Raw genomic sequence first — 24,044 nt, forward strand, 5'->3', positions numbered from 1 at the left:
CACGGGAGGAGGGAGCAGCAGAAGCCGCGGAAGGAGGAAAGTCAGCAGTGGTTGTACAGCGGTACTTTGGATTTAAGATCATATCTTTTTTACCCCTACTCGTATAAACGGAGCCCTCCCCGCGAAAACAGAGGAAAAAGGGAAGAGGAAAAATAACAGAAAGATGGCGGCGGCGGCCTCGCCGGGCTCCTGCTCGTCCACCTCCTCAGACTGGGTTGTATTGAGAGACGGTTGCCTGCGATGTGATGAAGAGGGCCTGCGGAGCCTCTCCTACCACCCGGCCCTCAACGCGATTCTGGCCGTCACAAGCCGGGGCAGTATAAAAGTCATCGACGGCACCTCGGGCGCTACACTCCAGGCCTCAGCTTTGCGTGGTGAGGGTTCAGTCTTCTTGGTCTGCTTGCTCTGGGTGCCGTTCAGTGGTGTGGAAGCGTAATGAAGAATCGCGACAAAGCAAATTATGTTTCTTTGGGCCTGGTTGAGGTTTTCCGTTAGCCTAGCTGGGGTTAGGTTTACCTAACTAACTCCGACATGTCAAATCAGCTGGATCCAAAACAATGGTATCATTCTACCACTTACTGTCAGACACTTTTTCGAGAAAAAAAGAAAACGATGAAATGAAGAGATTAAACCACGCATATATTGTAACTTGGTATTGACACTGTGGTTTGTTGAGAACAGAAATTATACCTCACGTCCCAAAAAAGTACACTTTGCAAATGAAATTAATTCTTTTTTAACGTTACATGGCACTTGGTTAAACTCTAAGAAGTGTTATTATTCAGGGCTGGATAGGCATTTGAGGTGTTTTCATCTGTCAGACGTTCTAGTAGCAGCAGAAACAACCAAGTAACCCAAAACACTGACATGTTTGAAGTTCTTTAGCGGTCAGCTAACGCGACTTATTTGTCAGCTCATCTTAGCATTAGCTTGGTTAGCTTACGACTGGTTGGCAGTCCTGTAGTTAACCTGTATTAACCCTAGTTGTTACAGCGAAGTTATGCTAGGTTACCTGGTATTTTCCAGCAACATTAATAACGAATGTACTATCATGATAGCGTAGAAATATTAATGGACAGAGGTAGAGGTCATTTGATTACTTCTGACTCCTATTTGCTTCGCTAATCATAGCTGCAGGATTGAGATCCATCGAGGTCTTGCTAACTTATCGTAGGATACCTCTAGCGTTAGCTTGTTAGCTAAAGCAAGCTATTAGGTTAGCTAAGCTAGTATCCCAGGTTAGCAGAAGCTTAGCCTGCCATGTCGCTGTCCAAGCCAGGTTTCGTTATTATGAAGCAGGCTTACTTGTCATTTCATACAAGCTACTTATCAAAGTTATTTAAATATTTCAATCATTTCACTTTTCGCTGCGTTCATGTATGTCACAAATAAATAATGGCTTGATCGTTGATATCCAAATTCGCCTCTGTTAGTTGGTAAACTTACCTAACCCATTTGCTGGCATTAACACAATTGTTTTGAGTAGAGCAAATGGTTGTCGCAACGCTAAGTTAATAAATTCTTTATGTCCTCTTGTCATTTGCACTACGTAATGTCATCTTTTGTCAACCATTTTAATGTCGGATTGTTGAAACATTGGCCTTCTGACAGAATAAAAACAACAGGGGAAAAAATTCGAACATTTGATGTTGACAGTTTGCCTTCAGTAAAGGTAACGTTATCTGAAATGTTCAGAGACATAGTTCCATGGATAAACAATATGGGTGAATTTCTCGCGACTCTGCCCTAGTATATGACTTATATCACTACCAGTTTGCGTAGAAGGTCACCTATTTCAAATACCTGTTGATAGAATTTGAGGGTCACATTTACTCATTTTCTTGAGGACACACCTAAATCTAATAACAGGGACTTGAATAGTAGTCATTCCTTTGTCTGCATGTTTGATAGGTCTTGACAGAGTGTGACTTGGGTTTGTGAATGTCACTTGATATTATCATTTAAAATCTGGGCTCAGTGTTTGTTTTAAGTGTCCATTCTTCATTTAAGTTGTTGTCACTGTACCGTGGTGGTAGAGGGTTAATTTGACTGGAAAATTTGGAGTGGGGATTCATTTCCCCTGCCTGCTTTTAGCTAGTCTTTACCAGGAGTGCTTTATTTTGGTTTGACCGCTGAATTCAGTTCCCTCCTATCTGTCTTTTACTATCACATCCATTAGTTGTTTGTGCAAGTTGAAAGTCTCACAATAATTGCTTTCATTTGGTGTCTTCAGTTAGAGTTTTGATAGGCAAAATCAGCATGTGCAATGGAAAATCATACTATTTTTGGATAGTCCTCAGAATATTGCTTGAAATTACAAGCTAACATTACTAGACAACAACCCAAATCCTTTGGGCTTGAGTGATGCCACCCCTGAGATAGGCGACTTAACACTGTTGAAAACCCATCAACCTTGACATCTGTTCCATTTATGACTTTGTTAGTGGTGGCATTGCCCTCCCTTTTGAACTTTGAGTCTGCAGGTTTTTAAACAATTTGGATGTATCATATTTGTACCTCATATGTTTTTTTTTTACTGGATTTGTGTGTGTGTGTGTGTGTGTGTGTGTGTGTGTGTCTGTGTGTGCGCGTCACAAAACAGATTTGAGAAGGATCTTGTTGAGCACAGCTAACAAGTAATTTAGTCTCACTTTAAGGTTCAAATACTTATTCTGGATCTTTGAAGATTTTGCAAAATATTGCTGATATTGATCATTTCCCTCGGCATGAATTAGTTCTACTTTGATTTTTTGTGACCTGTGTTACTGATGCTCCTGAGGAAAGATCATCTAGCTTCTTCAACTAGCTTATACTAGGGGGAAAAATGCAATGATACTGTTTTTCCCCAAACAATTTCAGTAAATAAGTATTTTTAATTATTTGACTTCCACTTAAGTTCTAATGGTCATGTAATCCAAGTGCACAGTAAGGTCAGCAGTTAGCCCTGGAGCTTTTACCTGTAAGTACTATAGCCTACAGCTTTAGTTAGTCAATATTGATTTGAATGATTTTTTCAGCCCAGTATCTCTGAGACTGTCGGACAGCTGAACTCACTGAATTGGCCTCTGTCTTAACTTCACGCTTTGTTGCTGGCATCAAAAGCACGTGCTTTACTGACTATATGGTATGTTGAAAGTGCACAACGAGGTGCATTTAACCGAGTGGACTTCAAGTGACTTCTTCTGAGTGGGTCCAGAGGAGTTCTGTCAAACTTCTCTTAGCAGATGAACAGATCAAATGACAGACAGAAGATACTTTGGCAGGGAAACTTGTCCATTTTTAAATAGATAACTTGTTTATTTCACATTGTAGACTCAGTCTGAAACTCTGCATTGTTTGCTATTATTCTAGGTTGTGAAAGACCTTATTATAGACTCAGAGAACAAAATGTATATCACAGAGTTTTGCTCATCTAATTCTCAACCACATGGTAGTAGCTTTGTGTATTTTTTATTTATTTATTTATTTTTTTACATTTTTTAAAAACAATTTAGCCTAATTCCCCAAAACTATCCAGCACATAGGAGTATCATTTGGAAGATTTCAGCGGAAAATTGTCTCTCTAGATTGTTTGATTCCAGATTATTTGAGTGAAAATTGACCAAAAGACGTGACTCTCTTCTTTAAAACTCATCCAATATGTATGCCTTTCACCAATACCCTTGTCATACATAAGGTTTTGATCATAATCTGCATTTTATGTTTTTCTTGATATGTGGCAGGGGAGGAGATACAAAATAAAATACCACTATAATCAAAAGTAAAACTAAACTCAGTGAGTAGGCAATGTAAACTCAGATGTCATCATCTTCACCCCTGTGACTTGCTCAACTCCTTTAAGTAAGCCAGCTAATTGGAATTGTATTTGATTATTTATGTGGTCAGGTTTTTTTTTCTTTAATCAGTTCTTTTTTCATATTCAGAAGTATTAACAGAAGGATGACTCTGCATAAGCTGGAACTGTCTTAAGGCTTGTAGTTCTTAATATGTTCTTTCATACATTTATGCTTGAGAACCACTGAGTTATAAAGTAATTTATTTTTGCTTTAGTTTTGTAATAATAATAATAATAATAATAATAATAGGTATAGTAGTAGTAGTAGTACTAGTAATAAAAATAATAATAACTTTTTGAGTATGTGTGATTGTCATTCTGATATTATACCCATTCTCTACAGATGCCTGAAGCCACCAAAATATCTAATTTTTGTATGTAAATAACTTTGGTTCTGTTTTGTTGTTGTTGTGTTGTAGCTAAGCCTGGGGGTCGTGTGCGGTGTCAGTACTTCCCTGCTGTGGATAAGGTGCTGTTTGTGGATGATTATGCTGTGGGCTGCAGGAAAGACCTGAATGGCATCCTTTTATTGGACACTGCCCTCCAGGCACCCGTGTCCAAACCGGAGGACATGGTGCAGCTCGAGTTGCCCGTCACTGAGGTAAGACAGACAACCCTCCATCCCCATGTATACACATATACAAGAGAGTGGGAAGCCAAAAGGGTTTGAAAGCCTTTGTTTACTAAAGTATCACCACCTTTTGAATAACGACTGTATTCAGGCGAATCAGCAGGTGACTGACATAAGTAATTACAAAGGAACAACCTTGTAAATACGTATTAATAGAAGGCAATTGAGGCTTTAAGAATTGTGGAATTGAATGCTTTATGGGCAGTGTTAAGGTTATGGCTTTTGGTGAGTATCAGGGTGAAGGTTAGGAGACATGCACACAGCCTTAGTTTTTATGTATTAATGTGAACCTATAAAGTCCTTACATTATGTATACTTACAGAGTGCATTTGTAAGGTCGCAGAAAGTGTCCGCACAGAATGTGAAGTCAGTATGAACATGGACTTTGCATGTTTTATGTGGTTGGGCCGTTAAGTGATCAATTTTAGATTGTCATGTGTCTGTGTCCCGTGTGCTTGTGTGGGTAGTGTGTAAGGTTTTGGACTTGACGGCTTTGTCAATTTGAGGTATTGTAGAATGTGTGCAAGAAGGGAACACACAGAGTCAGAATTAGAGGACAAATCCTGTGCCTGTCACACATCGCTAGGTAAATATAATGACTACATTGACAGCCATGGAAGAAGAAACTGTTAAAATGAATAGTGTTATTCGTTCTTCTACCTGTACAGTCGAAAGCCCCCATCCCTGTTATTGGTCCAGATAAATCCATGCACATTTTGATAATAAACAGAGATGACAGCCGAAGTAATTAGTCCGGCTAAAAGCAGCTAGAAACACAGTTGTTAGCCTAATCCTGGCTAGGTCTTTAATGTGCACTCAAGTGCATGTAAGAACAGCAATAGCTGATTTTAACCGATGGTGGTACTCAGCTGTGTGTGCCAGCAAAACTCAATCAAAGTCCTTCCCTCAGAAAGGACATTTCTTCTTTGTGCCTAGATGAAAATGATCTTTTACTTTTAAGATGAAACTGCTATTTTATTTGTGCTGTTTTTACAGATGCATCAGTGGCTTGTGCCTAACACAAACATTGGTAGCAGTTGCTGACTAACATCAAAGCCAAGCTAACAGTGCTAGACATTGTTTACAGTGTTACTGCCATATGCCTCTGAAATGTAGTATAGGAAATGCGCTAAGTAAAAGTTCCTGTTAAAAAAAAAGTTTTGTTTTAATAGTTCATAGATCCTACATTTATTACATATGCCTGATGTATTTGTTAGCAACATGCATATGTTAACGAAGCTTTTATTTCCTTTTAAGAATTTGCGAGAGGATTCTTCTAGGCCAACGGGTTGAAAAACCGTACTGACTTGACAGGAAAAACCAGTGTCCTATGTACAAAGTTACTCTTTTACAGTTTTGCACATGTTCGGATCAAACGGAAAAGCGTGTGTGACATTACAAGTTTGGAAACCCCAGTTACTCTCAGTATATGTCTGTTTCACTCCTGGAGTTCACATAGACGCTTTAGCTTGGTAGCCACGTCGTGCTTTGCTGTGGTTGAAAAAAGAATGGCGATTTTAACCAATTCTAAGAGAAAAGAAAAAGCAGATTTAATGTCCAAACAAAAGGAGGACTCTGTAATGTAGACAAACTGGTGCACAGTGAGTGAAGGCATGTTCTGTGAACAGTGCTCTTACCACACCCTCTCCATACAGAGCAGTGTTTGTGTGATGTCAGGGCTGGTCACATACAGAAGGAGATGCTTAAACCCAAGCCTTAAAGGAACTACTCTAATTGTTTCTGCCTCATTCAGCTGAAGCTTATCCAATCATTTATGACACTTATCCTGCTTAAAGTGTGTATCTCTTTCTTTTTTGTAATCTGAAAGACCAAGTTATACTTCAACCTTTGCTGGCTGAATTCAAATGTACACAACCCTGTTTCTGCCAAATCTGTAAACACGTTTCACAGTTACAGGTTGCTTGATGGGACTCCTGTATCTCCTAAAGTAGAAAGTTGCAACCATTGAACGTACTGTGCTGCAGAGAGCCAAAGCCTTAGCCCTCTTTCATAGGAAGAGTGGCCGCCTTATCATAAATGCAGCTGCATGCTGTTTTACAGCATAGTGTTCAGTGTTTCCCTGAATCTGGATTTATCTGAGTCTGTCTACGTTTGATTGAAACAAAGCTAACGGTTTCCTTGAAAACATCTTGGTCACGTTGTCTTGAAGTGTGGCGGAAGAGTTTCACGCAAGGAACACTGAAATGAATTTGTTCTGTGCCGTACAATCGGACTTCACCATCAGCCTTTGCTGGTCAGATGGAAATAGAGTGCACAGCACTGGCCTGTGGAGGTTTTGGTCTTAAAAGCAGATTGCTGGTATCAGTGTATATTGAAAAAAATGAAATCTAAGTAAAATAGACCAGTCAAATAGAATACAATGTCTATGAAATTTGAAGTTAGCCATAGTAGTTTTGCCGGTCTTTCAAAAGTGTGAGGTGATGAGCAGAATATGTGAGAGGAAACAAGTCAGCCTTTGTCAGTGTCCCGTTTTCTAAGTAGCATGTGTTAGTGTCTTTGGACAGGCACAGAGTGAGTGTGGAATTCTAACCATAACACGTACACACACTTTTAAAGTTTGCATAACAGAATGCCCCAAACTGACTTCACCAGTAGTGTTGGTTTTTTCAGTTGTCCAGTTGGTGCTAGGTAGACTACATGAGCACAATATAGATGTATAGCATTTAAAATGCGACCAGTTAGTGAATTTGTTGTTTGTGACATGATTAATATCCAGAATATCAATCGTTGTGCTCATGTGCTTATGTTTTTTTTAGTCATAAAGTTGAGTTTTGTACTGAAGCATTGGAGACCTTAACACATATTTACTTTGTTTATCTCATTAATGTTCTTCTGTGGCATTGATTGTGGCCTCACGTCAGTGAATCGGTTTCAGATTTTACTTTTTGTGGTGAGAATTTGCCTCTGGTCACATGGCAGGGTGTAGCTGTCTGTTTTCAGCTTTGAATATGTTTGATAATCACAGCTCTATTGGCTCAGTTATCCTGATTCAAAGACTTGTTTCACTTTGGACTTCTGTGTTTCAAGGCATTGAAGTTTTGACCTGTTTGATGGTTTTGTCTGAAGGCACTATGGGAAAACAGATAGCCAGCTGATTTAAGCTGAGATCAGCATTTCTCCTGATGCCTGATTGAGAACTGTGGTGATTTTTCCCCTTATGACAGCAGCTGTTGCTGAAGTGGGCAGTGTTCATAAACAGTGGTCACATCAGGTTGGATTGCACGTGAACAAAACTGTTAAGGCTAACAAGTGTTAACTGTCTTCTGCCAGCAGCTGGTTACTATAATACAAAGAGCCACTCTGTCAGACCTGTAGTCTCTAAATGAATATGCAGATTTTTAAGGATTTTTCGTGTCTCACGTGTACACCACCTCAAGTTTCATGGAGTGTTATGTTTCTTATATTATGTGTCATCTTCTAATTATAAATAACTTCTCAGTCTTCACATGATGAAGGTCTTTTTAGCGAGACTAGCTTCACATGGTGGCCTGACTTGCTGGCTTTCGCAGAACAGTTAATGATGTTGTTTATTAGGCTTTGGCGGTGTCTGTTTTTCCATACCTTCATGCCTTTCTGACATTTCACAGGGATATACGGTATATGACAGTATTTGTGTTAAAAAAAAATATAAAATAGAATAAAAACGTAAAGAGAATCAGCTGCTGGTTAATTGTCCAGTGGTTATTTAAAAGCCCTGGTAATTTTATGACTATATGATGAATATCGATTCATTTATTTATTCATGTTGTACAGGTTACTTTTGTTTTCTTTTATTCTGTATAGTTGTGTATGAGGGAGGGAATGTTGATGGCCTAACTGGTGTGCTGTGGAATTGACTAGGGGACAAAGGATATGTGTTTATTGTAAGTAGGCTAATTGCATATTGTAGACACTGTCAGTGAATCGTAAGTCGTTCGCAATGTTAGAGCAATCATTTGTGATATCGCTCGGAAGCATAAAATGTCAAGACGAGTAGGCTAATATAATTTTATTGTTCCTTACCTGGAAAAAGTTAAGTAAGGACACTCAGGAATATGTTGTGGCCCAGTCTTTACTACAAAACATTTTCCTTTCTTTGTGGCCATGATGTGGCCTGGTAACTTTTACCTTCTTATCAGCAAAGTTTGTATATGTTTGTTTTTTTGTGACGTAGCAGGGGAGTTCACCAGCCCCACGTCTGCACAGTTTGATTGACGGCCATTACAGCCTCTTGATGACCGCCTTCACTGCTCAGCTCTCAGTCATTGGATGAAAGCCAGGCTTTTAGAAAAGCTTGGCTATGTTGCATTTGTATGAGCCAGGTTGCTGCTTTTGACGTACCTCTATTAAATAGAGCAGAAACTATGCTACAACAGCATAAGCGGCTCGTGTGCCGGGCAGGTAACAGAAAGCATCCATGTGTTCTTATTTCTGACAATTAAAAACCAGTGAATGACCAGTGAAAAAGTGGAACATTATCTCAGTATGCGGGACAAAGGCTCAAAGTGCTGTGCAGTACAACGCAGAGCAGGACGCCCAGTTACCCTGCCTCAATACAGCATCTCCTATCACTTTAATAGAAAGAGGAGTGTCTGTATTTTTGATGGTATTGAAAATCGTACCATCGGGATTTCTGAATACCCCAGTATGCCGTAATACCTTGATACCGCCCAATGCTATTGTTTATTGATTTGGTCGCGTCTTCCTCCACTGCAGTAGAGACAGGCATCACCTCCACTCTGGTTTAATTAGTGTAAAAGCCCCAGACAAGGGAGAGTTAGAACAGAATTCAATCTGCAGTCCTATTCAGTTTCTACCAAAGTCACTGATAAACACGTTCTATCTTCCCCAGCTGTTGCAGGATATGCCTAAGGAAAGACATAAACATAACTGAGCACTTGTTCTTATCAATATTGTGAAACCACAAATAAATCACACCACTATTAGAACAACTGTGCTTCTGGTTGGTAATTTTATCCAACACATCAAAAATGTCAAATATAATACCACAAAGGGAAGATGTATGCTGTAGTGTTTTAGTGTTTCTCTCAATTTCTGACTGTCTGTTGGACTGTTTCTTTGGATAAGAGGGTTTTCCCTGTTCTGTCTTTGCAGGCCCAGCAGATGTTGTATGCATGTCTGGAGAAGGTTGACGTGTCAAATACAGAGGGCTACGACCTCTTCCTGACACAGCTCAAAGAAGGCCTGAAGAATACCTCACATGAGACAGCCGCCAATCACAAAGTGGCCAAGGTGAGTCTTGACTGCTCGCACCTGTGGATTCTGTGTGTTCAGTCTCCAGGTTTGAGTAACACTTTCAAATTTCTTCAGTTGCACCAGACAGAGATGATAAAATTCCCCATTTCGCGAAAGTGAAGGCTTGGTAAATAGGAATGTTTTGTCGTACTATATATAAACTTCAGATTGTCTGTATATCCATTAGTGACAGGGTAAAATGTTCACTTATTATTTTGGCCATACCTGTTAAAGAGAAAAATGCAGCGCACGTACAGATGAAGCCTCATTTATAAGGAGTGTAAAGAGATCATCAGAGTTAGGCTTGGTTAATTAGCTACATATTTTCACAGGTCCAGCACTTGCTTGAGTCTCTGGACTGAACAGTGGCACACTGTAATTTGCTTTTTGTTTACAGCCCACTGTTGCTTTGTTTTATTTTTTTTTCAGTTTGGTCCTTCGTATCACAGAAGCAATTCAAACTCAGTTACTGCCTCACAGACAATAGCCTGCCAACATTGCCTTGAACTGTGTGATAAAGTGGTACAGTGTTACAGATGGGCATGCGATAGTTGGGTGATGTCTGAGATTTAATTTATCCAAATGCTTGTACATAGTGTAGTCAAATGGTCTATTATCAACAAAAATCTCAGAACTGAAGCGCCTTGCACATAGATTATGTGCATGAGAGCTCTGCTCTTTGTGGCAAAGGTGTACCTAGACCTGACTGCAGTACGCGCGCACACACACACGCACACACACACACACACACACACACACACACACACACACACACACACACACACACAGAGCGGCCTCTGCAGTGCTCATTGGCATATCAATAGCTGAAGCGGTAGGCACACACCCAGATGCCTCCCCTGTACAAAGCCTAATTCATCCTCAGGCTAACCCTGTCCACAGTAAAACATCAGAAAGCTAAAAAAAAAATGTATGAAACATACATCAAAAACACAGTTATTCAAGGACATCCAGAGAGAGAAATTTCCACGACAGGTCGTGTATCAGGGCAGACTGACTAAACACTGTCTCTCTTCTGCCCTTTTTTTTTTTCTTTTTGCTTGAGCGCTGCGATCCAGATGTCAGGTTCATCTACCCTTTTAAAAATTTAAGTGAGAACTGTCATGTAGAGCAGCACTAGATTTTAGCAGTTCCTGTTGAACAAATTCAGGTGGCTGGGTTTTTTTTTTGTTGTTGTTGTTTTTGTTTGTTTTACCAAATAAGGACCAGTCAGTACCTCTTGCTGAAGATTCCGTTTTCTCCACTGTGTTCACTTCACTTTTCATTCTCAGACCAGCTAACATTACCAAACAACATTTATGGCGAGTTTAAGCCCAAAGAAACAAAAAATGCCAGAAAACATTACCCGCTCTTTTGTACTATTGAATAGCCATGAAAAGCCTACCAGAAAACATTAGCAAACACAAGTCTAGTTTGTTCAAAAGGCTATGACAGTTCTCTGGCTCTCTGTCACTTATCCAAGCGGCGTTTTATCACTGGGACTCTCCTGATTGGTCAGAGGAGCTTTAAGTGTCCAGACTTGGCCAGAATGCTCGCTAGCCTTCTCTTCCCTCAGCACTGTGGTAGGATCGACTCTGATCAGTTAAAGCAGGGGAAATCACACCACTGTGGAGAATGAGTAACACTAAAGTCCTGACATGCTGCTAAAAGTATTCATTTATCTATTAATGTTTGTTTATTCAGCTGAAGAGGTGTTATTTGAAAGTCTTACCAGTGAAGGACTCTTCAACTGTACTAATGGTGAAAAGGCCCTGACAAAGAGACAGTGAGAGTTTCCCATGTCTGATAGCTGCAGCACAAGGGGTGTACCCGTTATTGCTGCTTTGCAGTCTGTCTAATATGAAGTGATGGTGGCCCTGGCTGACTCTTTAGCATTTGGTATGTTACATGCGTAACATATGGAGTCCTCCAACCAGGCTATTTCTGTTTAGCTCTTCTCTTCTATGAAGAGAGAAGTTTGTTTCACTTGAAGTTTCTTTAAAGAGCGAGCAGAGGAGGTCTGTGTAAGTTTTGGTTTCACTAGCTCTGTAGGCCTTTTCATGACTGATATAACCAAATTTAACCAGTGTCCAGAATACTGTGACACTTAGTTCTTGTTCCCTTCCAATTATGTTATTTTGCTGTATGCCTAAAATAAAGTAACCACCCCAAAAATCTCTGCCCGGTGTGAAAAAGCTCGCAGCATTGCTGCTTTTTATTTTACACAAGCAGGTTGTTGTTGTTGTTGGCCTCATCTTTTTTTTTTTTGGGTCAGTGCCCAGATGGCACAGCCATAACAATAAGCAGGAGTTACATTGATGGATCTCTTTTAGTTTTCCACATTGAGTTTGCACTGATGGATCTCTCTTTTAGAGTTTTTTTTTTTTTTTTTTTAAACTTCTGGAACGAACGTGACAGTTTTGAGTTCCCAGTCCTGGGTGTTTACCATCCTCCGTGTCACAAGAGAATGAGTAAAGATCCGTGATGCTCTGTTTTGTCAGGGGGCTATACCCCCTAACTTTGTACATTGAACTCTTTCCCTCCATTCCTCCCTGTCTCATTCTCTCTCTCTCTCTCTCTCTCTCTCTCTCTCTCTCTCTCTCTCTCTCTCTCTCTCTCTCACTCTGTCTCTATGTATCTTTCTCTGTCTCTCTGTATGTCTGTCTCTCTTTTTTTGTCATCCTTCACTCCTCCCAGTGGGCGACAGTGACGTTCCATCTGCCTCACCACGTGTTGAAGCTGGTTGCGAGTGCCATAGTGAACGAACTGAAAAAGTTAAATCAGAATGTGGCTGCCTTGTCTGTGGCCTCGTCCGTCATGGACAGGCTGTCCTACCTCTTACCCAGTGCACGGCCAGAGCTAGGTGTTGGCCCCGGCCGTTCTGTAGATAGGTAAGTAGGGTGATTTTATTGAGGTGAGTGGATGCGTGTCTCTGTGTGTGTATGTGCGTGTGTCAAATAACAAAAAACAAAACAAAACAAAAGCAATATTACGGAGCGTGTAGGAGACCTGGCAGTTTTGTTTCCTGGACATGCAGGGAAATAACCTAAGTGTACTCCAGGGAGCTACTGATTATGGTTGTCCTCCACTCCCAGCTCACTGTTGTTGTGCCCTTGACTAAGACAGTTATTCCAAGATCTTTCCAGAGACAATGTTGGATTTTGAAAATCCATAAGGATCTCTGACAAAAAAATGAATCCATCTAAATGTAAACAGCACTTCAGACGAAGACCTTTACTTCTTGTTTTTCTGTTGTTAGGCATAACATAGTGACATGTGATTGTGTGTGTGTGTGTGTGGCAGATCTTTGATGTACAGTGAGGCAAACAGGAGAGAGACATTCACTTCCTGGCCTCATGCTGGCTACAGGTGGGCACAGCCAGACCCTATGGCTCAGGCAGGCTTCTATCACCAGGTGAGAAATATCAACACACCTTTCTTTCCTTTATAGAAGTTTCTCTTTTGTTTTATTTTGGGATGGATTCCCCCAGGTCTTTCTCCTCTTGCACACACACGCTCTCTTCGGTGAATCTCAAGCCTCTCTGTTTTCACCATACATGCCAAGGAGATGGGCTGAGGGTCAGTTACCATAGCGACGACACTACTCTTCATGCTCATGTACGCGGTCGTCATGCCAACAATATAGGGTGGGGGTTAGAGGAGAATTGTGGCCCTCTCTGTTAGAAGAAAGGGTGTCTCCTTGTACCTGGGGCTTTGTTATGAGTTCAAGTCATTTTATTCAAAAAATGCAAATCATATGATTATCCCATAGCGCACTCACACGCAGCCATTTGAACATCATACACTCACATACACAGTCAGTGCTCTTTACTAAATCTCTAAATCTTTTCTTCATGTCTCTAATTGGAGGGCATTTAGGGTGAGTCAAGACGGAAAATCTCAGCAAAGAAATGAGAGCTCACTGTGAGATTGTTAAATTTTGTCTAATGCTCTAAAATTCTTGACAAAAAGTAAATGATATTCAGAAAAGACAAGTGTTACTCCTCTGTTGTCAGCTGATGTAATTCTCCCTCTCCTCCTCTCTCTCTTCCCTCCGCCTCTCCTAGCCGGCCTCCACTGGTGATGACCGAGCGATGTGCTTCACCTGTAGCGTGTGTTTGGTGTGTTGGGAGCCCACAGATGAGCCGTGGTGAGTGAACTGTAATGCATACTCACAGTTGTGACTTAGTCCTATGAGGACATGATTAAACACTTGGCCATGTAAAGCCAGGAACCCACTTAATGATGAGTCAAGTTAATTACCAATGACTGCCTGGCTCATTTCTTTTACCCATGCTAATGCTGTGCCTATACTGGGTGATGAAATTTTAAGTGTGTGTCATTGTGGTGCCTGGTGATTATTAGAATTAAATGAGGAGAAAAGAAGTGCAAGTACAAGAGTTTGTAATGATGATCCAAAAAAAATCCCCTTAGACATAAGATAAGTCTCAAACCCTCTTCCTATAAGTACAGATATTTAAAAAAGATATACTAACACAGCTTTTCCTGTCTTATTGTTTCTCTCCCATATTCCCTTTATCTCCTCCAGGTCAGAGCATGAGCGACATTCCCCTAATTGTCCATTTGTGAAAGGGGAGCACACACAGAACGTTCCGCTGTCTGTCACGTTGGCAACGAGCCCCGCCCAGTTTCCCAGTGCCGACGGCTCGGATAAGATCGCCTGCTATGGGTTCGGCAGCTGCCCGCACTTTCTAGCCACAGCGACCAAGCGGGGCAAGATCTGCATCTGGGACGTGTCCAAGCTTATGAAGGTGTCACATTGTTCCTGTTTTCTCTTTCTTTTAAAAAGTGAAAAGACCTCTGTGTAACACTTGATCATCATGTTTATGTATAATGCCTTATGACTGAACAAGCTCAGCTCTTTCAAAGTATTGTCAACATTTTAGCCTGTCCGTTATTACATTAAATTAAAAACTCTTAAACTCCTGTGGCACTCTGCAGCTAAGTGAACTGATGCACAACATGGCATTGATGTTTCTGAGTGGACTGACTCTTTTTTTTAGGTGCATCTGAAGTTTGAAATTAACCCATATGACCCAGCCATCCTGAGGCAGCTTCTCTTATCAGACAGTGAACAACAGAGTCTGGGCTCAGAGTCCCACAGACCCACTCTGGCCTGGTTAGAGGACACCTCCAGCTGCTCCGATATCCCCAAGTTAGAGGGAGACAGGTACAATACACCACTGCCTGTATTGAAATGTTCTGTTAAATCGTCTGTGAAAAAACACTGAATTTAAACTTTGTGAGATAATGTACTAATTTAAAATGAGCAGTGTGTGTTTGTTGTATGTTTTTGCTGTGTGAAATGGCTGAGGGTTATGTGAGTTTACATAACCTTTTTTTTCTTTTAAATCTTGTATGTCGATCAGCGATGACCAGTTAGAGGACTCCGACAGTGAAGATCATTCCAGATCAGAGTCAGTCACAGGTCAGAAACCCCGAACCCCCTTGACGCGCCTCTCACAACCTTTTTCTATATACACACACACACACTTAAATGCACAGAGCTCTGCAGTGCTGCTGTGAGTGGGTGTGTGCTTGAGAGTGTGTCTCCATCTGTGTTTTTGTGTTTGTGTATGTATGTGTGTTCAATATAAACACTGTGATGTTTCATGTCTTGTTTGGACTGAACGTTGACCTACTGATGTGCTTGAAGCATGGGCCATCTGGAATATGCCCTTAGCATGTCTGTGTGTGAGAGTCACTGACACAGATGAGTCTAGGGTTGGGTATCGTTTCAATTTTATCGACTCCGATTTCTGATTCTGCTTTTTTACCGACTCTGATACTGATTCTGCTTATTGAATCCAGTTCTTATTGAATCTCGGTTCCAATTCCAATATTTTTTGGAAAGAAAAAAAGAACAAATATTTCGAGAACAAAAATTAGCCTACCTTTATTCTTGGCACATTTAGGCTATAATTTGTAAACTGCTCTGTGAACTCGTATCTAAGAAAAAATATATATTAGAATAATTTGTAGACATCATTTCTTTACCTTCAATATAAAAAGCAAATATCAGCTCATCTGTTGCATGAGACATTGCTCCTGCTAACATTAGCTGTATCTGGGGCGTTATTGTGGCTGGGAGACCGCAACACATCGAACACAGTGCATTCCTTCAGAATTCCTTTGTGTTCAAGTAAATGCTTCGTCATATTGGAGGTGCTTCTTCCCTTGCATGAAATATCCTTACTGCAGGTGTTGCATTTTGCTGTATTGTTATCTTTTTTTAGCGAGGCTAAGCCAAACTTTCGAGCGTTTGCGGCGGTCAGCCATGGTCCAGGATGTAAACAGAAGTGTCTCTTCACACATGCTTTGTTGATGCACTGTGTAACAAATGACGTGAAGTTAGGTCCGTATAGCAGGTCCTGACAGAGAAGTGAAACTTTTATGGACTGTAAAATACTAACTGCAGTTCACTCAGGAGCACAACTGAAGTGCAGAATCAAAATGGACGTGTCTTATCGAATCCACGGTTGTTGGACATTTGGAACCGGTTCTTGATACCCAACCCTAGATGAGTCCCAGTCAGTCTTTTGTGCCCACAGTATGAATAAATTCAAATCATGAAGTGACAGTGCAGTATTATTACATTGTGGAGAATATGATCACCATTATCATCAAATATGAAGCAGTTCTGTGAACTTTACACAAGAGTTACTTTTCATAAAGTAGTTTCTCTCATGAAGGAAACATATTAACATCAACGAACTGACATGACAACATTTATAAAACAAACTCAGTGCTTGAATTCCTCTAGTGATCATCTCTCACTAACACATCTCCCCTTTCCCTTTCCACAGGCCAGCCAGGTCAGAGGGAGAGTATGGAGGTGAGTCTCGGGGTAACTGCACTCAGCGTGCTCCAACAACCTGAGAAACTCCAGTGGGAGGTGGTGGCCAGCGTACTGGAGGACACCGTCAAAGACCTGGAGGAACTTGGCGCCAATCCTCCATCTCTGTCGTCCACTACGACTTCTAACCTACCCCCCAACGCCGTCACCTCCACCAAAGCCGACAAGGCCTCCAACAAGGACAAGCCAACAGAGCACCACAGCATTCCTTTCCCCTGCCTGTTGGCCGGGGGGCTTCTCAGCTACCGTTCTGCAGCTAGCTCCCCAATGGCTGGCCCTCCTTCACGAGGACGGTCTGTAGACGGCCCTTTACGGACTTCTGGCCCAGACGGCCTGCTGCCACCTGATCAGGGCCCCATGGAGATCGAAACCAGCCACCCCCCAACAGAACTGAGTTCGCCCAACCCCCCCTCTGGACCTGTACGGATGACGTTGCCCATGCTGCTGCTATACAGCATCAAAGAGGCAGATGAAAAGTCGTCAGGGAAAGCATTTGCCCAGATGAATAACCTGATGAGCAAAGGTCTGCATGAGGAAGGCTTTAGCGTGCCGCAGATTATCGAGATGGAGTTTGACACACACGAGCAGTTGCTTCTTCAGGACCCTCCTATTACCTACATTCAGCAATTTGCTGACGCGACTGCAGGCCTTGGTGGTGGTAGTGGGGGCCCGTTAGATGGTGAAAAATGGGGATCGTTGGTGCCACGACCAGGATCACTTGTGCAGTGCCTGCGCCTTCCCAAAGCCCTAGAGGAGGAGAACTTGTACGTGGACTCCATCACTCCTTGCATTGATGGTGCCCATCTCCTTGTCGGCTTGCAGCCGTGCTCTGTCGAGTCTCTTAGTGCCATCAACCAGGTAGAGGCGCTAAACACACTTAACCGCACACTTCACTCTGCCCTCTGTGGTCGCCAAAAGGGCCAGTCATTAGCCAATGGACACCAGGACCATGCAGGTGCCTCACCACCCCAAACTCCTCTTATCCTTCCCCCCACTGAGCAGCAGCAACAGCAGTCTCGGGCATTGGGGTCTGGAAGTGTAGGTGGTGGTGGAGGTTACCTGGTCCTTTACAAGCTTAACTACTCCACGCGTATCGTCACATTAGAGGAGGAGCCTGTGAAGGTGCAACAGATCCGGGATCCTCGGGATGCCATCACCTCCCTGCTCCTTCTCCCGCCTGACGTGCTGGACAGTCGCGAGGACGACGGAGAGGAAACGTCTGAGGACTCGACGCCATCGGGCCTCAAAAATGGCTCTGCTGCTAACGCGGCAAACGCTGCAACGGTGGGAATGGCAAGTAGCAGTAAAGAGAAACGAATGGACTCAGTTGTAGGACTGGGACATCTGGTGGTGACCACACAAGCAGGCTATATCATGATCCTGGACTTGTCCACCCTGGAGGTGCTGGCCAAGGTGGAGCCGCCTAAGAGAGAGGGGACAGAGGAGGTTGATCCGTTTGTTTCTGTGACTTACTGCTCAGGCACTGACCGGCTGTGTGCGTGCACCAAAGGTAAGAGTGTGAAAGACTGCATATTTACTCAGTCAGTACACTTGTAATTGTAGTTGTAATGGAACAGAATTTGTGATGTAGTTACCTGTGATATTGGTTGGAATTCAAATTGCAAACCATATATTACTTTTGACCTGGATTTTCCAAGTGTGGTACCAGGGGGCTGAAGTCCTGCTGGATTTGTCCCCTCACCTGATAATTACCAAGGAAACAGGTGTGGGCACTTTTCCAACAAGAACTGAGTGTTTGGTCAGTATGAAGCCTCCAGGACAGCATGCGGGGATCCCTGCTCCAGACCCATATTCATTCAGTAATGGGTTCATGTAATGCTCAGTGTGGCAATTTGTTAATATTGTAAATGGCCACCATTTCAGGGGCATTTTTGTGACCTTGCAAGCTAGGCAGATGTCCCTGTGTCCTACACACTTCTTGCAAAATCCCCCAGTATGCATTGAACTAATCCAATCTGTAGACTTCTTTTTGGTAAAACATGTAGGATATTTAGCACATTGCCCTGCACCTTGAATAGCTGACTTTTGATTCAGTCCTTTTCAGTACAGCTGTATCGAGGCAGCAAGTTCATAATTACACACAATACTCCATACTTGAACTATGCCAAACCACCCACCCTCAAGTGAGCACTGATGACATCTCTACACTATCCAGTTGAGAGCGTAGCACCACACCCTGTTTTTGAGCTGGGTGTAGTAAATGTATCACCTCAGCAGTAAATTCCACAGCCCAGATCGTAAATCAGCAACTTGCCATCTATCATGCATTACACTACAGACTGGGCACACGTAGCCCCACTGTCACTATTGTAGACATCTCTGCGTCTCATAGATCAGACAGAGACTGGTGTCTGTGTCTGTGTCTGTGTGTGTGTCTGTGTGCGTGCTGCCTCTGTGGCCAGAGTAAATTCTCTGTCTGTAATGTGTATGTATGAGTTAGTTCATATGATTGTAGGTGCCTTATGAGTGTTTGCTTTGGTTAACTGTTGTGCATACACACACACACACACACACACACACACACACACACAGACTCACACACTCACTCAAACTCTTCACCTTCTCAGTTCATATGTCACAGTGTAATCTCTGTGTGTGGTCAAACAGATGGAGGATGTTTAATGAATGATGTTTAAATAGTTTTTGGTCTGATCACCATGAAGTGTTGGTGGTGTGTGATCTACCAGATGTTTTCCTTCAAGCCAGTGAACACAAAAAGAGTCATGCACAAGTCATAATTTACCAGTATAATGTGTGCATGTTATAGAAAGTGCAAGTATGTGTGTTTGAGGGGAATTCCATCCCCAGTCTTTACACTATTGCTGTAATAAATTACAGTGCTAACTGATAGCCACACTTCCCTCAATGTCTAAATATAGCCTACCTGCCTAACAGGTGACCGACTTTCCCCTGTACTCTTGAAAACTACACACTTTTTTTGCTGTACCAGTGAGTCTAACTGTTAACTACACACTTTTTAACAAATGGTTTTTCTGTGTTTTTAAGGTGGAGAGCTTCATTTCCTTCAAATTGGAGGTGTGTGCGATGATATAGATGACACCGACATTTTTGTCGATGGCCCCCTTTCTAAAGGGGCGGAGCAACTGTTGGAGGGGGCCAAGCCTTCCTCCAACCCCTCGAGCCCAGGGATCACAGGTCAGGCTCTCTTTCTATTTTCCTATAAATTTGTTTTTTGAAGTTATCTGATTTTCCTTATCTGTTTCTTTCACTTTCGCCTGGAAGACCTGCTTTGGCTGAGTTTCATTCTGAAGATATAGGCTAAGCACAGTATTGCTCAGCTTCTAAAGGAAAAGGAAGTTCAGGGGATTTCAGAAAACAGGCAACATCGCATAGGCATTGGTTATTGGCCTGAAGTATATTGGTGTAATGACATGTGTTAAGAATATGTTTACATGAAATTTATCATTGTAATTTTTTAAATATGAAAATCCCCCATAACTGTGTGTTTTTATCTGCCCTGTACTGAGCCATCTCCTTTGACACGTGGCATGTTGGGATGTTCGTACTGTTTTCCATAGATAGACCCGCTACTGTGCCGGCACTCTACTGACACTGTTGTCATGTTCTATGTGTCGCCCGACTAAGTTGGTGCTGTCGCCAAGATGTGACCTTTTGACCACAGCGATGGTGTACCATGTAATTTACTGCTGTGCCACCTGGATGCCAGAATTGTTGTGAACTCTAAATGGTCATTATGCTTGTACAGAATACCAGTCCTGTGGATACTGCATCTGCTCTCATGCCATGACTTTGAGTTTTGCAGCTGAGATAATGAAATGATTCTACAGACTATGGAGTTTGACAGCTGTGTCCAGTTGCCTGTAACTCAGTCACCAATTACTTGTTCACAAGTTCTTCAGCATCCATCCAAAAAGAACCTTGCTGAATGCTGTTCTGAATAATAATGTGTTAGTGAATGAGGGGTTTGTGTTTGTATATATGGTTTAGCTGATGGATTGGTTTGTGTTTTTTAGGAGTTGATCTCCTAGTGGACCAAGCATTGAGCGTGGAGACGTTGTCTTCATTGGTGGAGCTGACTCGATTTGAGACATTAACGCCCCGTTTCTCAGCCACGGTGCCACCATGCTGGGTGGAGGTCCAACAGGAGCAACAACAGAGGAGACACCCTCAACACCTACATCAGCAACACCATGGAGACGCAGCCCAGCACACACGCACGTGGAAACTACAGAGTGACAGGTACATACACCGTCGCTGCCTCTCACACACATAAACAACACCTACGCCAGTAACACTAGAGGGATGCTGCCTTTCACACTCACAAACACAAATGCAGGCTGGAAACAGAGAGGAAGGCAAAACAAACACACACACACACACACACACACACACACGCTCTCATACTTTCGCGTTTGCACCCACACACTGACTACAGAATGACGGATAAACTCTCATACACAAACACGTTCCCTCGTTCTCTTGCAAACGCTCATGCAGTTGAAATATTAGAGCAGCAGTTCTCAGCTCATGCACATATCTGGACTATAAGGAGCTGCAGGTACCCAAACAGGCACGGTCAGTTTATTTAAAAGAACTGATCAGCTGCAGGAACAGTTGGTTGGCTCTGTCCCGATAGCCTCTCCTCCTTCTAGCCTTTTTCATTCTAGCCTTTCTTTTTCTGGTTGTTTCTCACACAGCATGAGTTGGGATGAGCACGTGTTTGAGCTGGTGCTTCCCAAAGCGTGCATGGTGGGCCACGTGGACTTCAAGTTTGTGTTGAATGCCAACATTGCAAACATTCCCCAGATCCAAGTCACCCTACTGAAGAACAAAGCACCAGGACTGTGCAAAGTCAGCGGTGAGAATCTGAACCCTGAGAGCTACTGGCATGATCTGGGATTGTACTCTTTAGCCTCAGCTTTTCTTTTCTTTTTCTGTTTGGTTTTTTAAATTTTGTCTCGTACATACTCATGTGAACCTATAACGATGAAGTTCCACACAGACTCTACGAAGGAGTCTCACAGTCTGTGGATGGCTCCTAAGACCTCCCCAGTTTTTGATCTGTGGTATATTGATTGAGTGAATGAATGGGTCAATCAGTTGTTTTATTGGTTGATTGAATGAATGGTTGGTCTGGATAAGAAGATTTCTGAGCAGTTGTTTAAATTCATGGTTGGTTAAGGAGAGGTTTGGTTGATTAATGAATGGGATGGTTGGTTGAGTAATTAACTGGATTGGTTATTGCAGAGACGGCAGTGGACAGACAGATCTCTTTCCCTTTGTCTCACGCCATGCATCCCAACGGTGAGAAAAACGGCCAGCCGCTCCTACACGACTTTACAGACGACATTCAGTTCATGGATGTTGAGGAGACGCCAGGCAAGAGAGGCTCTTTTTCACATCTTTCTTTCTGTCTCTTGCTCTCTGTCTTTCTTTCTTTTTCTTATTTTCAATCCATCTGTTTCCCTTTCCCCGTTTCTGAAAAGATTATTAAATGCCCCTGCATCCTCATTTCACAAAGCACTTCATACCCGACCACTTAGAAACTGAAACGGTGGAATATGAAAAAAAAAAAAAAAAAACACGTGGCATTTTTCAGACGATTTGCACATTTTCCATTGACCATTGCCCCTCATTAAATATTTTTAGATTTCATATGAAAACATTTTGGTGAACTGAGAGTGGCATTAAAAGTTCTTGTTTTTCTGGCTTGACTTTTGTCACTGCGGTGTCCAGTCATCTACTGGTGGTTTTGATATTTCAGGCTCCAGACTGTGTCCGTTCCTGGAGGATCATAAGGAGGACATTCTGTGTGGGCCAGTGTGGCTTGCTAGTGGCCTTGACCTGTCAGGGCATGCTGGGATGCTGAGCCTAACCAGTCCCAAACTGGTCAAAGGTACAACACAGTGTATTGAAAAATCAATGGAGCACAGATTCGTATTAGATTTTTGCTAATGTGATTAGCATCAGTTTATGATACAGTGGAATGGCTTCAGAACATATACTTGAATTTGGATTAACGTATGATTAATATGGAGGACGCAGGTGTTCATTTACCTAATAAGATCCCAAATATTAGCATAACTTTGCGTACATTTTAGTAAGTGAAGATATTTTACTGGGCTGTGTTATCTGAGTTCAGTCCTAGTAATTTATTGTCCTGGATAGAATACCCTCCTAGGTAAAGTGTAACTTTCTTTCTTTCTTTCTTTCTTTCTTTCTTTCTTTCTTTCTTTCTTTCTTTCTCTATTTAGGAATGGCAGGGGGGAAATATCGTTCGTTCTTGGTGCACATTAAGGCAGTGAGTGATAAGGGCATGGAGGAGAGCCCCAGACCTATGGTGAGGATGCCTTCAGGCAAAACCCAGAGCAGCAAATCTCATTCCCTGTCCTCCCTGCTCCAGAGAGCCCAGACCACCAAGGTACACTACACACACTCCTAATACACACATAACGTGTGTCATAACAGTGGCCACAGGGCACAGAGAACAAACAGAACACTTGACTGTGATTAGGCACTTTGTGAGTTGGATTTGTTTGATGGTTTGACTTAGATGGACAGAATATTGTCCTGTTAACTACAGGTGATATTATCACCGAAATGACCCACTGATAGTGTATTGGCTTTGATTAATTGTCTAACTATATTAGTGAAGCCTCTTCCTCCCTCACCCTCCCAAAGGGTCTTACAGTGTATCAAAGTCATGCAAAAGGAGTGAGATCTTTTTAAGAAAATCAACAACAGTTTTCACATCTGTTCTTGTTGTTGTTTTATAAATTATTGACTGTTGTCATAGTGATGTCAACACTGATTGAGGTTGTGTTTTGGATGCTTTGTAAGATAATGCTCGTTGTCGCTTAGATTAAGCAAATTGCTGCTCTCTAGTGGTTGAGAGGTGTCACTTCAGTTTCTGCTTACAACAAACCTGACAAACAGTAGTCTGCTCATATTAGCACACCTCTGTCTTTACCTCAGAGACTGACGTTTTCTAGGGTGGCCTTAAGCTTACCCGGAGCTAAAATAGCTTCCTTTCTTCCATTCACCTTCCACAGGAGAAAGCTTCGACGTCCAAGGTGGATCCTCCGCCATCCTCCAAAAAGCCGGATAACCTGCGGGGCTGTGACCTCCTGCAGGAAGTGTCAGTCACAATCAGGAGGTTTAAGAAAACCTCAGTACCCAAAGAGAGGTGATGGACTGACCCAGTTCTTTTTTTTTTTTTTTTTTTACCCAACTTCTCACCAGGCCTTTTGTTTTCCTGAATCAGGTGTTTGTTTGTTTTTTACCATTAAAACCAGGTAAAGGAATACAGAGGGACAATGTGATTGTATTGTATTTATGTACTTTTTCAGTCATCTGATGCTGATTGACCTTTGGCTTGTTTTGGTGAATGATAAAGTGAACAGTCAACTCATGAAACCCTTAATGTCTCTTAATGGTGTTTTTTT

At 42.2% G+C, this 24,044-nt stretch overlaps 1 protein-coding gene across 1 annotated transcript in view; it reads left to right on the top strand.

The window, feature by feature from the left end:
- The window catches only part of birc6 (baculoviral IAP repeat containing 6), a 96,347-nt gene continuing 72,303 nt past the window's right edge, over positions 1-24,044 (top strand). The window contains exons 1-17 of the mRNA XM_030787201.1: positions 1-374; positions 4,255-4,436; positions 9,582-9,719; positions 12,417-12,610; positions 13,023-13,134; positions 13,787-13,869; positions 14,269-14,491; positions 14,744-14,910; positions 15,110-15,168; positions 16,547-18,106; positions 19,624-19,773; positions 20,613-20,838; positions 21,297-21,454; positions 21,886-21,978; positions 22,364-22,495; positions 22,854-23,020; positions 23,652-23,785. Of these exons, the coding sequence (XP_030643061.1) occupies positions 164-374; positions 4,255-4,436; positions 9,582-9,719; positions 12,417-12,610; positions 13,023-13,134; positions 13,787-13,869; positions 14,269-14,491; positions 14,744-14,910; positions 15,110-15,168; positions 16,547-18,106; positions 19,624-19,773; positions 20,613-20,838; positions 21,297-21,454; positions 21,886-21,978; positions 22,364-22,495; positions 22,854-23,020; positions 23,652-23,785 (3,989 nt within the window). The 5' untranslated portion in view covers positions 1-163. The remainder of the gene's footprint in view (positions 375-4,254; positions 4,437-9,581; positions 9,720-12,416; positions 12,611-13,022; positions 13,135-13,786; positions 13,870-14,268; positions 14,492-14,743; positions 14,911-15,109; positions 15,169-16,546; positions 18,107-19,623; positions 19,774-20,612; positions 20,839-21,296; positions 21,455-21,885; positions 21,979-22,363; positions 22,496-22,853; positions 23,021-23,651; positions 23,786-24,044) is intronic.

Source organism: Chanos chanos, chromosome 10 (assembly GCF_902362185.1).
Source record: "Chanos chanos chromosome 10, fChaCha1.1, whole genome shotgun sequence".
Classification (NCBI taxonomy): Eukaryota; Metazoa; Chordata; class Actinopteri; order Gonorynchiformes; family Chanidae; genus Chanos; species Chanos chanos.